This window comes from Anomaloglossus baeobatrachus, chromosome 4 (assembly GCF_048569485.1).
Source record: "Anomaloglossus baeobatrachus isolate aAnoBae1 chromosome 4, aAnoBae1.hap1, whole genome shotgun sequence".
Taxonomy (NCBI): Eukaryota; Metazoa; Chordata; class Amphibia; order Anura; family Aromobatidae; genus Anomaloglossus; species Anomaloglossus baeobatrachus.
Window position 1 is genome coordinate 629,216,454 of NC_134356.1, and position 14,404 is coordinate 629,230,857.

General features: G+C 45.0%; 1 protein-coding gene across 1 annotated transcript in view; it reads left to right on the plus strand.

Annotated features, from left to right (window-relative positions):
- NOTCH3 (notch receptor 3) overlaps positions 1 to 13,140 on the plus strand; it is a 114,893-nt gene extending 101,753 nt beyond the window's left edge. The window contains exons 26-34 of the mRNA XM_075346361.1: positions 4,781 to 5,110; positions 5,222 to 5,385; positions 5,476 to 5,686; positions 5,767 to 5,851; positions 5,939 to 6,101; positions 7,471 to 7,769; positions 7,868 to 8,015; positions 8,118 to 8,215; positions 9,254 to 13,140. Of these exons, the coding sequence (XP_075202476.1) occupies positions 4,781 to 5,110; positions 5,222 to 5,385; positions 5,476 to 5,686; positions 5,767 to 5,851; positions 5,939 to 6,101; positions 7,471 to 7,769; positions 7,868 to 8,015; positions 8,118 to 8,215; positions 9,254 to 10,525 (2,770 nt within the window). The 3' untranslated portion in view covers positions 10,526 to 13,140. The remainder of the gene's footprint in view (positions 1 to 4,780; positions 5,111 to 5,221; positions 5,386 to 5,475; positions 5,687 to 5,766; positions 5,852 to 5,938; positions 6,102 to 7,470; positions 7,770 to 7,867; positions 8,016 to 8,117; positions 8,216 to 9,253) is intronic.
- Positions 13,141 to 14,404: the final 1,264 nt, after the last annotated feature.

The following is a 14,404-nucleotide window of genomic DNA, read 5'->3' on the forward strand; positions in this document are numbered from 1 at the left end:
CTGCAGAGTTTATTTTCATGCTTGTACATTCACTGCATGTCGCTATTCTTGGCTAATGCTCCTTGATGACTAGACAACAGCAGCAGAAAAGCAAGGGTGCTAAGGCACAAGCTTTCAATGCTGCTTGGATTGCATGTGCTGCAGTGGTTATTTTCATGCTTGTATGCTATACATTCACTGTATGTCGCTTTTCCTGGATAATGCTCCTGAATAACTAGACAACGGCAGCAGAAAAGCAAAGGTGCCAAGGCACAGGCTTTCTATGCTCCTTGTACTGCATGTGCTGAAGTGTTTATTGTACTTCATGCTTGTATGCTATACATTGCACTGTACGGTCGATATTCTTGGCTAATGCTCCTAGATGGCTAGACAGCAACAGCAAAAAAAAAAAAAAAAAAAAAAAAAAAGCATGGGTGCCAAGGCACAGGCTTTCTATGCTGCTTGTACTGCATGCGACTGTTCCAGGACCCCCAGTGTGTGCAATTACTCAACGGGGTCTCTGCTACAGGTGGCCAAAAGAACCACCTGTGATCCCTGTCCAGGGACAGGGACGGAGTTGCAGTTTCCGCTGATATATTGTCTGTGGCTATGACTAACATCTTACAGACTTTGCAGTCCAGACAGACCTTGGGCAATGTTGATTCAATGCCCCTGGCCACCCTGATTTCGAAACAAATCATGGCTCCAGGAGGGTCCCATGCATCCCAGGGTGCAGGCTCTGACACGGACGACAGTCCCAGACGGCCTAAGCGAGCTCCCTAAGAACGGCCCTCGACTTCATCACAGTACTCTCTGTATGATGAGGCAGACGTAGCTGTTCAGGACTCTGATCCTGAGACCGCTCTCAATCCGGATACACCGGATGGTGACGCTATAGTGAATAATCTTATAGCGTCCATCAATGGAAGGTTGGGTATTTCTCCCTCAACTCCTCCAGTGGAGGGGTCAGCTTCACAGCATAAGAAATCCCTATTTCGGTATCTCAAGCGTATATTGAGTACTTTTCTGGTCACTCTGACTCCAGAGAAGCAGTCCAGGAACACCACGCTTATCCCGATAAGCGTTTCTCCAACCGTATTGAAGATACGCGTTGTCTCTTCCCCCCTGACGTGCTCAAGCGCTCCAAGGGTGGATCCCCCAATCTCCAGGCTTGCGGCTAGATCTATAGTTGCAGTGGAAGATGGGACTTCACTTACAGATGCCATTGACAGACAGATAGCCCTATCGGCGGGTCGGTTGCCCCGGCATTCGCAGCCATAGAGGCACTCCAAGCTATTTCAGCTAGTATTGCGCAGAGGGACGCGGTCACAGGTACATCTTGGCCGCAGTAGCATCCTTCACCTCGCAATGTCGGCATTGCGACTCAAGCTGTTTATGCTGTCCTGGACTCTACGAGCCGTACGTCAGTGGCGTCCGCCAACTCCGTGTTGTTACGCTCCTAGTGTTAAGGGATTGGAGCAGATGCTGCTTCCACAAAAGTGCTTAACCAGATTGCCTTTATCTGGTGACAGACTGTTTCGTGAGCGGTTGGATTAAATCATTCAACTGTCCAAGGGTACGGATTCTTCCTTACCCCAGCTCTCAAACAAGACCCATCAGGAGAAGGGACAGTCGAGGTTTCGGTCCTTCCCAGGTTCGGGCACGTCCCAATTGCCCTCGTCCAACAGGACTCAAAAGGCTCAGAGGGGCGCAGGTTCCTGGCGGGCTCAATCACGCCCGGAGAAGGCAGCCGGAGGAACCGCTACCAAGGCGGTTTCCTCATGACTTTCAGCCCTCTATCTCCGCGTCCGCGGTCGGTGGCAGACTCCCCCGCTTTAGCGACATTTAACTGCCACAGGTCAATGGCCGGTGGGTGACAGACAGTTTGTCGCAAAAACTTCCTCACCGGCCGAGCCGAGGCTCTTCTGCAGGCAGTAGGAGTCATAATCCCGGTTCCTCCTCAGGAACAAGAGACACTTTTTACTCCGATCTGGTCGGGGTGACAAAATAGGACGACTCCTTCCGTTCCGTTCTGGACCTTAAACTGCTCAACAAGCACGTGAAAACCAGGCGGTTCCGGATGGAATCCCTCCGCTCCGTCATTGCCTCAATGTCTCAAGGAGATTTCCTAGCATCAATAGACATCAGGATGCTTATCTCCACGTGCCGATTGCTCCAGAGCACCGGCGTTTGCTACGATTCGTTATTGAAGACGAGCATCTTCGGTTCGTAGCCCTACCCTTCGGTCTGGCGACAGCCCCACGGGTTTTCACCAAGTTCATGGCAGCAGTGGGACCACTCCCGCACTCTCAGGGTCACCATGTGATCCCTTACTTAGACCATCTACTTGTCAAGGCACTCTTTTAAGAGGCATGCCAACACAGCCTGAACATGGCGCTGGAGACTTCCCAGAGTTTCGGGTGGGTCCTCAACTTTTCAAAGTTAAACCCAATCGCTGGCATATCTTAGCTTGGGGTTTCACACTCTCTCAGCGATGGTGAAGCTTCCACTGGACAAACAGCGGTCACTACAGATGGGGGTGCAGTCTCTCCTTCAAGGAGACACCTCATCCAGAGGCAGTCCCTTTCACGCAGTTTCATCTGCGTCCACTTCAATAGAACATTCTTCGCTAATGGGAGGGGAAGTCGATGTCCCTACACAGGAACGTCCCCCTTTCTCAGACGATCAAGGACTCTCTTCAGAGGAGTCCACTCTTCAGATCAATTGTCTGGAGCTCTGGGCAGTGCATATGGCCCTGCAAGACTTCCTGCAGTGGCTGGAAGGCAAACAGATCCGAATTCAGTCGGACAATCCACAGCGGTGGCATACATCAACCACCAAGGCGGACTACGCAGTCGGCGAGCCTCCCAGGAAGTCCGCCGGATTCTGCTAGGGGTGGTAGACAGAGCATACACCATATCCGCAGTTCACATCCCGGGCGTAGAAAACTGGGAAGCAGACTTCCTCAGTCACCAGGGCGTGGACGCAGGAGAATGGTCTCTGCACCCGGACGGGTTTCACGAATCGGCACAACAGCAAGGTCCCGGTTTTCATGACGATCAAAGAGCTCTGGCGACGGGCATCTCACGGTCGGTCAACCGTGGGCACTACCAGACCGGCCAGACTTACTGTCCCAAGGGCCGTTTTTCCATCTGAATTCTACGGCCCTGAACCTACTGTGTGGCCATTGCGTCCTAGATCCTAGTGTCCTCAGGATTATCCCACGGGGTCGTTGCCACCATGAGACAGGCTATGAAGCCCACGTCTGCTAAGATCTACCACGGAAGTGGAAGATTTTCTTTTACTGGTGCTCTGTACAAGGAGTGTCCCCCTGGCCATTGGCATTGCCTACTTTTCTTTCCTTCCTGCAATCTGGGTTGGAAAAGGGCTTGTCGCTCGGCTCCCTTAAAGGGCAAGTCTCGGCGCTATTGGTGTTTTTTTCAGAAGCGTCTAGCACGACGTCCGCAGGTACGCACGTTCCTGCAGGGGGTTTGGTCATATCGTCCCCCCGTACGTGCGGCCGTTAGATCCATGGGATCTGAACAGGGTACTAGTTGCTCTCCAGAAGCCGCCTTTCGAGTCTCTGACGGATGTTTCACTCTCTCGACTATCACGGAAAGTGGCCTTTCTGGTAGCGATCACGTCTCTTCGGAGAGTGTCTGAGCTAGCAGCGCTGTCATCCAAGGCTCCCTTCCTGGTGGTCCACCAGGACAAGGTAGTGCTGCGCCCCATTCAGGAGTTTCTCCCTAAGGTAGTATCATCGTTTCATATTAATCAGGATATCTCCTTACCTTCTTTTTGTCCTCATCCGGTTCACCGGTATGAAAAGGATTTACATTTGTTAGATCTGGTGAGAGCACTCAGAATCTACATTTCCCGCACGGCGCCCCTGCGCCGCTCGGATGCACTCTTTGTCCTTGTCGCTGGCCAGCGCAAGGGGTCGCAGGCTTCCAAAGCCACCCTGGCTCGATGGATCAAAGAACCAATTCTTGAAGCCTACCGTTCTGCTGGGCTTCCGGTTCCATCAGGGCTGAAGGCCCATTCTACCAGAGCCGTGGGTGCGTCCTGGGCATTACGACACCAGGCTACGGCTCAACAGGTGTGCCAGGCAGCTACCTGGTCGAGTCTGCACACTTTCACCAAACATTATCAAGTGCATACCTATGCTTCGGCGGACGCCAGCCTAGGTAGAAGAGTCCTGCAGGCGGCAGTTGCCTCCCCGTAGGGGAGGGCTGTCTTTGCAGCTCTAACATGAGGTATTTCGTTACCCACCCAGGGACAGCTTTTGGACGTCCCAATCGTCTGGGTCTCCCAATGGAGCGCCGAAGAAGGGAATTTTGTTACTTACCGTAAATTCCTTTTCTTCTAGCTCCTATTGGGAGACCCAGCACCCGCCCTGTTGTCCTTCGGGATTTTTGGTGGTTTTTCGGGTACACATGTTGTTCATGTTGAATGGTTTTTCAGTTCTCCGACGTTACTTCGGAGTGAATTTGTTTAAACCAGTTATTGGCTTTCCTCCTTCTTGCTTTTGCACTAAAACTGGTGAGCCAGTGATCCCACTGGGGGTGTATAGCCAGAAGGGGAGGGGCCTTACACTTTTTAGTGTAATTGCTTTGTGTGGCCTCCGGAGGCAGTGCTATACACCCAATCGTCTGGGTCTCCCAATAGGAGCTAGAAGAAAAGGAATTTACGGTAAGTAACAAAATTCCCTTCTTTGTTTCATATAATCCAATTGTCATCTGTCGGGAAATGGATAATATGATGCATATTAAAACGTGAACTTTTTAAAATCTATTTTCAGCCCAGTCTATGCGAAGTATTGCATGGACCATTATGGAAACGGCCGCTGTGATCAAGGATGCAACTCTGAGGAATGCGGATGGGATGGCCTTGACTGTGCCGGAGGTCGGGATGGAGAACAACTTGCAGTTGGAGTGCTGGTCATTGTGGTTCTGCTTCCTCCTGAGCAGCTGATGAAGGAGAGTAAGGCTTTCCTGCAGAGGCTCAGTGCCATCCTGAGGACCAGTCTACGATTCCGTCTGGACAAAAACGGGCAGTACATGATCAAACCCTACCGAAAAAGCCAGGCGTCACAGCGACGTGTGAGAGAGCTCGATCACGATATTATAGGGTGAGTACAATGCTGTCCTTACCAAGCTGGGGTGTACTTATTTTCTAGCCATGACATGGCAAAATGGAGTAAATCCATTTTTGAGTAATTTTTGTTACCTCTCATATACAGATCTGAGGTTTCGCTGGAAATTGACAATCGCTTATGTAAAAAACAAGTAGACGACAAGGAGATGTCTGAATGCTTCCCCAATGCAGAGAGTGCGGCAGACTACTTGGCAGGTCTCAGTGCTGTAGACAAGCTGCATTTTCCTTATCCACTGATATCTGTGACCAGTAAGTCATGTTCCAAGGAATAATGGGGTTGCCGAAATGACAGGACTAGTGAGGGTGACCTACTTTGTGACATTACTGATCTCTTCTCAGGTCATAAAAAGGATGAAGAAGAAACCACCGCTTTCCATTTGTTGCCACTAGTGGCAGTGGCCGGTCTTCTGGTTTTGGTGGTGGCAGTGTTGGGTGTCCTGGTATCTCGCAGAAAACGAGCACATAATACGCTGTGGTTTCCAGAAGGATTCATCTTAAAGAAGGAGAGAGACCGTCGGGAACCTGTTGGTCAAGATGCCCTTGGGCTTAAGTAAGGATGGACGAAGACCTCAGGTCGACAATGTCCATAGTTACTGCTGTTACCCTGCTAAGTTGTCGATGTCTTTCCAGGAACATTGCCAAAGCAGAACGTCTCATGGAAGACCCATCTGAAGACTGGACGGAGACAGACTGCCCCGAAACTAAGAGACTCAAGGTAATCCAGGATTTTTTTTGTATTGGACTTTTAGGCTGAATCAAACCTTAAGAAGCAAATGCATTCACTTCTGTTGTTGTTTTTAAGACCGAGGAGCTTTCCCCGTGTCGGCAGGATCCTGTTGACCCCCGTCCATGGACACAGCACCACTTGGCAGCTGCAGATATTCGACTTCCTCCAGCTACAGCATTGACACCACCTCAGGGTGACTATGAGAGTGATGGCATGGATGTCAACGTACGAGGTCCAGGTGAGGACACGGAATAGACTTATTACTTTTTTCTTTAAGCGGATTCTTCCACATTTATCTACGCAAGGTCCCCGTACACGGCTGTCAGCCGAACGATTATTTGGACGACTGTTTTCTCTCCGGAATTTCCCATGTGCAGAACCGTTCTTCTTGGCAGGGTGTTTCTGGGTTCTTGGAGACAAATTGCCAGGCTCTTACCTTCCGAAGAACAAAAGGATCGGCCGAAGGAAACCCACCAGGCCGGATCCTTAATTACCTGATGATATTTTCTGTAAGGGAGAGTCAGGAAGCCTCCACTGATATTGAAGGTTTTGACTGACATCAATGTCTTATGCGCATTTAGATATGTGCATGAGTTTTGAGTCTCCATGAGAAATAAATATAAACCATTACATTATTTTATTTTTTTTTTGACAAATATAAAACTAGTAGAAGGCTTTAGTCAAAGGCTGAACAAGAATTCCTTGAAGAGCGTGGATCATGCGAAAAATAACTGTTGAACCCCGTTACCGATTTTAGATTAGTAAACCTGCTTCTCAGTAGTCCTCCATATTCATAAGCTCTGGATAACTCCGCCCCCGCCACTTCCTGAGTACACTATATATGGGCAGAAAGCTGTCAATCACTGGGTGGTGTGGGCGGGGTTACACTGAGCTCCGCATTCACTCCTAGATGTGCAGTAGAGAAAACACTGATTTTACCAAAATGTCAGCATCCACACTGGCAAGTGACACATCGCTGGACTCTGGGTCTCTTCCCCTACATTATACTACCCTAAGATGGGGTAGCAAAAACTTGTTGACAGATTCCCTTTAAGGCTATTATTCTTGTTTTTTATCATCTTGAATCTGCAAGATTCATTCTCCAGTATGTTTACTCTTATTGCCTCTGTTAGAAGGACGTAAACCATGCCAGTGCATCCTGGAGAGGCAGTGCATCATATAGCAAGGAGAGCTTAATCTGTAACTTTGTGTACTGAAGCAGCCAAATGACCACGGGGTGGTCACACAAGACACAGGTGGCCATTCGCCCTCTAAACGCCCTTACCACTTGCAAAATACATTTGAAGGGTTGAAATGTAGAAAATGGTGTACAGACATAAGAGAAATGTATTCTGGTAGCACCAACAACGGTTGTCCGGTCTCCAGCTTGTGTCCACTTCCTGCTGCAGCCATGATGTCCCGCCACATTCCCGGTGTGTGAGCCCGGGAGATCAGGTAGTAGATACCAGTGGACACAAGGAGCAATGAAGCTCATTTAGGAGCTGGCAGAATATTTGACCCTCATTTCGAAATGGTCATGTTCTGGTGATTTATAAAGCCTTGATGGCCTTTGAAGGACACTGACTCTTCTTCTTGCCTATCTCTAGATGGTTTCACCCCACTTATGCTGGCTTCCTTCCTGGGAGGCGGCCTGGAGCCTGAATCACAAGAGGAGGAGGAAGAAGGGGAGGTTTCGGCTATCGCTGACCTTATCTGCCAAGGGGCATCTTTAGGTGCTCAGACAGACCGGACTGGTGAGACAGCGCTACACCTAGCAGCTCGTTATGCCCGAGCCGATGCTGCCAAGAGGTTGTTGGATGCCGGCGCAGATCCTAACGCACAAGATAATACTGGCCGAACCCCACTGCATGCTGCTGTGGCTGCCGACGCACAAGGAGTCTTCCAGGCAAGTCCCATGTAGAGGCCAATTCTGCATCTGTTTTTAAGAGGAAAAAAAAAATTGGTGAATGCTAAACCGCTGCTGTTGGTTTTTCTTCTTTGCAGATCCTGATCAGAAACCGTTCTACAGACTTGGATGCACGAATGGGTGATGGATCCACAGCACTAATCTTAGCAGCTCGACTGGCGGTGGAGGGCATGGTGGAAGAGCTGATAGCCTGCCATGCTGACGTCAATGCGGTTGATGAACTTGGTTAGTGTTGTCTTTCTTATTTTATTCCATTAGTTGTCACTTTTATTTATTTTTTTTTATACTTGAATGCTGCATTCTGATCATTCTTTTATGTCTCGACAGGAAAGTCCGCTCTGCATTGGGCGGCAGCCGTCAACAATATTGAGGCTGCCATGGCTCTGCTTAAGAATGGCGCAAATAAAGATATGCAGGACAGCAAGGTGAGTGTGCAGGGGTTTGATATCTGGTGGTCTTACAGGTTCCTCAGAATGAAGGGGCATCGAGGTTTACCGGAGCGCTGTGACCCTTGGTGGTTTTCCAGACACAGTGGTGGGTCTGGTGTTCACCGAGTGGGTACTCAGCCGTATTCACCTGATTGGGAGTTACCGTACTTTTTTGTTTTATAAGACTCACTGGATTACAAGACGCGCCCCAAATTTTGAAAAAAATGGGGTCCGTCTTAAAGTCCGGTGGTGTCTTACTGAAGGGGGGGGGGGTTTGCAGCAGTAGTGGAACCGGGGTCACAGGAGGCTGGGGCGGTGGTGGAGTAGGGCGGTGCAGTGGGTGTTCCAGATGCTCATTGTGGGCGTTGAGGCAGTATGAGCATCCAGAAACTATCGGCGGTGCTGGCTTCAAAGAAATGGCACCTGGAGTCGGCGCGTGCGGAGATAGAGCTCTCTGCTCAATGACAAGCCGAGATCTCCTCTACGCATGTGCTACCTTCAAGCGCTATTTTCCTTAAGTCCGCTGCTGTGAGATCAATGGGCTGGAGGCGTTGCGTGCGCAGAGGAGATCTTGAGCTGAAAGCCGCATCTGCATATGCGACGACTCCCAGCACCATTATCTGATGTCCGCACCGCCAACCTTTTCAGAATGGCGGCCCTTGCCTCACAGCCCACAGCATCTCCCCTGTCTCCTGTGACCCCTCTCCACCACCCCCGGTAAGCTATATTTGGATTATAAGACGCACCCCTCATTTTCCTCCCAAATTTTTGTGAGGAAAAGTGTCTTTTATAATCCGAAAAATACAGTGATTAATTGACGTCCATTTTCCATAATATAATAATTTTGTAATTTTTTTGGTTTTATGTATTTTTTTTTTTTTCTTTAAATTAGCAATTTGCTTCAGTATGTTTTCCAATTTTGTATGGCGGCAGATTACCTTACAGTGTCCGATAGGCTTTTACGTTGGTGCATTTTTTTTTTATTTTTTTTTTAATTTTATTTTTTCTTTACTAAATAATTTCTTTACCCTCCAGGAGGAAACCCCGTTATTCCTGGCTGCCAGAGAAGGAAGTTATGAAGCTGCAAAAGTTCTTCTTGACCATTATGCCAACCGCGAAATTACCGACCACATGGACAGGCTCCCACGTGACATCGCACAGGAGAGGCTACACCATGATATCGTTCAGCTCCTGGAGGAACACAACACAGTCAGAGGGTCCCAGGGAACGATGGGTGGGCACACCATGTCACCACTTCTCTGCCCTCCAAATGGCTTCATGGGCAACATGAAGCAAACCCCGCAAGGGAAAAAGAATCGCCGGTCAGGAGCCAAATCTGGCGGAGCAAGCCTGAATCGAGCAGAGGCCAAGGAAGCAAAGAATAGAAACAAAAAGCTGTCTCTTGACTGCCCTCCTGGAAGTGGAGGATTGCTGGAGAGCTCGGTCACCCTCTCACCGGTAGATTCTCTCGATTCACCCCGTGCTTACAGCGCCAATCCTGGATCCCCAGCGATGCAGGCCCCTGGCACATTTCACCTTGGCTCCATGTCGGTGCCCTCCACCCCTCTTGTGAACGGGCTTATGGAAGGGCCTTTCGCTGTGTCGCTGGCGCGATTAAATGAGATAGGAGACGCCCAAGGGAACGCCATGCTGGCTCTGCAAGGAAGAATACCACTACAGCGGGCTCCCAGCTGCGTTGTCAACGGGATAAACCTTGGCATGTTAAATCCAGGCAACATGCCCTTTGCTTGGCAAAGCCATGTGAATCCTTCCCACCAGGCACGCAATGTGATGGCAGGGGCTCCTGCAGGATCTGTCCCGAATTTGCACCAGCTTCATGCTCAGCAGGTCTTGATGTTACAGAATCAGATAGCAATGCAAAGCCCGGTGAAGATCCCGATGGAGCAGTTACAGATGCCCCCTAATCCGGCTCATCTTCGGCAGCAGAGCATGCCGCACGTCGCCGACAGGTCAACCCAGCCGCTTACTCCCAGCGAAGGTAACTTCTTTAAGCAGCAAAGTGTTCCTAACGAAGGCAGCATACAGACGCCACCGACGGTTCAGGCCTCGTCTCAGCAGACCTTCGCACCTTCTCAAGAAGATACCCCTAAACACTACCTGCACATCCCGAGTGAGCATCCTTACCTGACCCCCTCTCCGGAGTCACCAGAGCAGTGGTCCAGCCCATCGCCTCACTCTGTATCGGAGTGGTCCGACGCCACCCCAAGCCCCGTGGTAGTGGGTGGCACACAAGGCCCATCGTCCCACCTACCCGAGCAAGCTACCAACATGCAGCTGTTTGCCTGACCTGCTCAGGACCTCCTAATTGTTTTGTAGTCGCCTTCACCTCTTGCCCTTGCGTTGACTTTTTTTTTTTGTTTTTTTTTTTTTTCCTGTGCACCACTCTCTATTTGCCACCCTTTGGCGGTGGATTTCCTGCCAGTTTCTTACTCTACAAAACAAACACAAAAAATGAAGTCTCAAGTGATTCTGTAAGAATGTTTTATGACGGGACCATGAAGAAAAAAAAAACTTCTCTACAAGGGGACCATTTATATATACTTGTATTTTTTTGTAAAAACATTTTCATAACCGTAATATTTTTTATTTTTTTTTTCTTTGCAAGGAGAAAAGACTTCATTTTTATTTTCTATCCGTAGATATTAAATCTATTATGTACACAGAAAAAAATGTTACAAATTTAAAGGGGAAGTTCCCTGCCTTTTTTTTTTTTTTTTTTTTTTTTTTTTTTATTTTTTTAATCTTAATTTTAAAGAAAAGAAAGCTATCGTCACTGCCCTATGCTGCTCCACTTTTGGGGGTTAATTATGACTTTAGATGGACTTCATTAGACAAGATTTCTATCTTTTAATTCCTCTTGTTATTTTAAGGAAGGAAGAAAAACAAAATCTACGTGACTGTGTCTGAAAGAAGCGGTACAAAATTTAGCAAGAATTTTTTTTTTCTTTTCTGTAGTAGTCACAATTTGATGCTTTTACCCCTCATATTTGAAAAAAATTGTCACTCAGATACAATGTTTTACAATTAGACATTTTCTTATTGTAATTATTTATTTTTTTTCAAACCGTTTTTTAAGGTTTTTTTTTTAAACTGTTTAAAAAAAAAAATTCAAATGTTTTAACTTTTTAGACATTTTAAGGAAATCCGTCAGCATTTTTTATGCTATCTAATATGAGAGCAATATAAAGTGAGGGCATATACCAAGGATTTGTAGTTTTGCTACAATCAGTGTTTTATCAGCAGATTAACACAGCATAACAAGGTGTCTCATGCTAGGCAGTCAAGCTAATCTGTCTAACCCCGTCCACACCACTGATTGGCTGTGTTTCTAACAGCATTCACAAGAAACTGCCAATCAGTGGTGTGGGCGGGGTTATACAAAGCTCGGCATTATGAGCTCTTCCAGATCTACAGCTGATAAAAGAGGGATTCTATCAAAACAGCAAAAAGTGACACCTCACCGGAATCTGGCTCTCTGCTCCGATATTCTTCTGCTTTCGGATTACATAATAAAACCAGATGACAAATTCCCTTTGAAAAAAAAAAAAAAAATATATATTTATATATATATATATATATATATATATATATATATATATAAATATAAATTTCCATCTAATTTAAAGGCGGTAAAAGCTACAAATTATTTTGACTTGCCATCTGTTTTACAGCAATCTTATTTAGTTTCTTGCTAATTTGTAATTAAGCTAATAAGTTACAAGGAAGTTAGGAGTGGAGAAAAATTCTGGCCATCGTTCAATCCAATTTTGTAGGAATTGCTTCAAATTTTCACACTTTTTTTTTTTTCTGCTTACATTGCCCTGTGGTTAATGGGGGAAAAGACCTTTTTTGGTGTTACCAAGATTGTAATACTTAAATTGTATAATGCTAGGCTGTAGCCACATATATATGTCTATATATATATTTTTAAATATATATATATTTTTTGTGTACTGGGTATACATAGAAGAAATTAACCTTTTTTTTGTTTGTTTTTTACCTTTTTTTTTCTATTTTTTTGCAAATGTGAGATTAAGACACAGTAATGGAATCAGCTGAACCAAGCGCCGGGAATATTAATATACAAGATAAGTTGTACTTTTATTTATACTGTGGTATAAATACATATATAAGGCACATAACTAGATTGTGATTTGTGTATCTTTTTTTTTTTTTTTTTTTTTTTATTTTTTATTTTTACACTGCCTTACAATTATGCTAGCTGTTTGGGGGTTTTAGGTTTTTTTTTTTGTTTTTTTTCATGCATTAAATCTGATAACTGCCTGCACCATTAGACGCTGGGGAGGATCGTTCCTCTTCGAAAAGTTTTATTATACATCTATATAATTTTTTTTTTTTTTTTTATAATTTTTTATTTTTTTACACCCAAAATGTAAACCCCCCCCCCAAAAAAAATTTGAATATAAGATGTCTTGGTGCCATACCGAGGCGTACTTTGTGTTAATTGTGAGTAAAAAGTCACAATCCCAAAATTATGTATATCGAATGGTATAAATAATTTTGACAGCTAGCTATCTTGGGCACTGCCAATAATCCGTAGGCTACAGAGCAACTTTGGGTTGTGTGCTCAGTCAAATGTTACTGGTTTTTTTTTTTTTTTAAAGCCACTCAGTCTTAAATATTTCATGACCAAAAAAAAAAATGTAAAAAACTTTTTTTTTTTTTTTTTCATGGAGAAACAGCCTTCCTGATGAGGTTTTTTTTATACACAGATTTTTTTTCTCATTTTAATAATAGAACTTGTTAGTTATTTTTTATTAATCAACAATATGTATATTTTATTACTCTTGACATAATGTCCTTTTTTAAAGAAATGATAAAAAAAATTCCTGAAAAAAAAAGAAAAAAAATATGTAGCTTTATACTTTGTAAATATAATGGTACAGAATTCTTCATGTAAAGTGCCTAATTCAATAAAAACAAAATAATGTAGTCATTGAAATGTCATAATTTTTTTTTATTATTTTTTTTTTTGTTTAAATTGCTGAAAAAAAAGTAGTGTCTGTTGCACAAAATCGTCCATAAAATTGTGGCATATGCAGAGCAGCGACCAATACTTCTACAATGGTGACCTTTAAAAATATTTGATAACTACAAAGTCCCAACAATACAAGATTATTTATATCATAAAATTGATTCCTCACTTGCACAACACCACAAAGGTTTAGTAGACGACAACCCAGTTTAGAGGCAATCACTTCCCACAATGATCAATTACTTTATATGATGATGATAACCATTTTTGATAATGGCGACCATTACAAAAATAAATGGAAGTGTGCCATTACTGTATGGACGGAGGCGCTACTCAAGAGTCTTAAGTTCCAGATACAAGCTTTTGTATGGATATAGTAAATGCAACGTACAAGCAGTAGGCCAATGCGTATGATATGTTTATCGAGATCCTTTTGAAACGTTTACTCCAATAATGTCTCTTCAGGGTCTTGTGTACCTTTTACCCTTTCTTTAGGCTGGCCAAGCATTTATATGGTTTCTTTACCGTTTTTCTTTAGGCTGCCCAAGCATTCATATGGTTTCTTTACCGTTTTTCTTTAGGCTGGCCAAGCATTCATATGGTTTCTTTACCCTTTGTTTAGGTTGGCCAAGAATTCATATAGTTTCCTTACCCTTTGTTTAGGCTGGCCAAGCATTCATATGGTTTCTTTACCCTTTTTCTTTAGGCTGGCCAAAAATTCATATGGTTTCCTTACCCTTTTTCTTTAGGCTGGCCAAGAATTCATATGGTTTCCTTACCCTTTGTTTAGGCTGGCCAAGCATTCATATGGTTTCTTTACCCTTTTTCTTTAGGCTGGCCAAGAATTCATATGGTTTCCTTACCCTTTTTCTTTAGGCTGGCCAAGAATTCATATAGTTTCCTTACCCTTTGTTTAGGCTGGCCAAGCATTCATATGGTTTCTTTACCCTTTGTTTAGGCTGGCCAAGCATTCATATGGTTTCTTTATTCCTTTTCTTTAGGCTGGCCAAGCATTCACAGTTTACCTTTCACTTTTATTTAGGCTAGCCAAACATTTATATACTTTAGCTTTACCTTTCTTTTGGCTGGCCAAGCATTCATATAGTTTACATTTACCTTTTTTTTTTTTTTCTTTTGGCTGGCCATGCATTCACATAGTTTACCTGTAC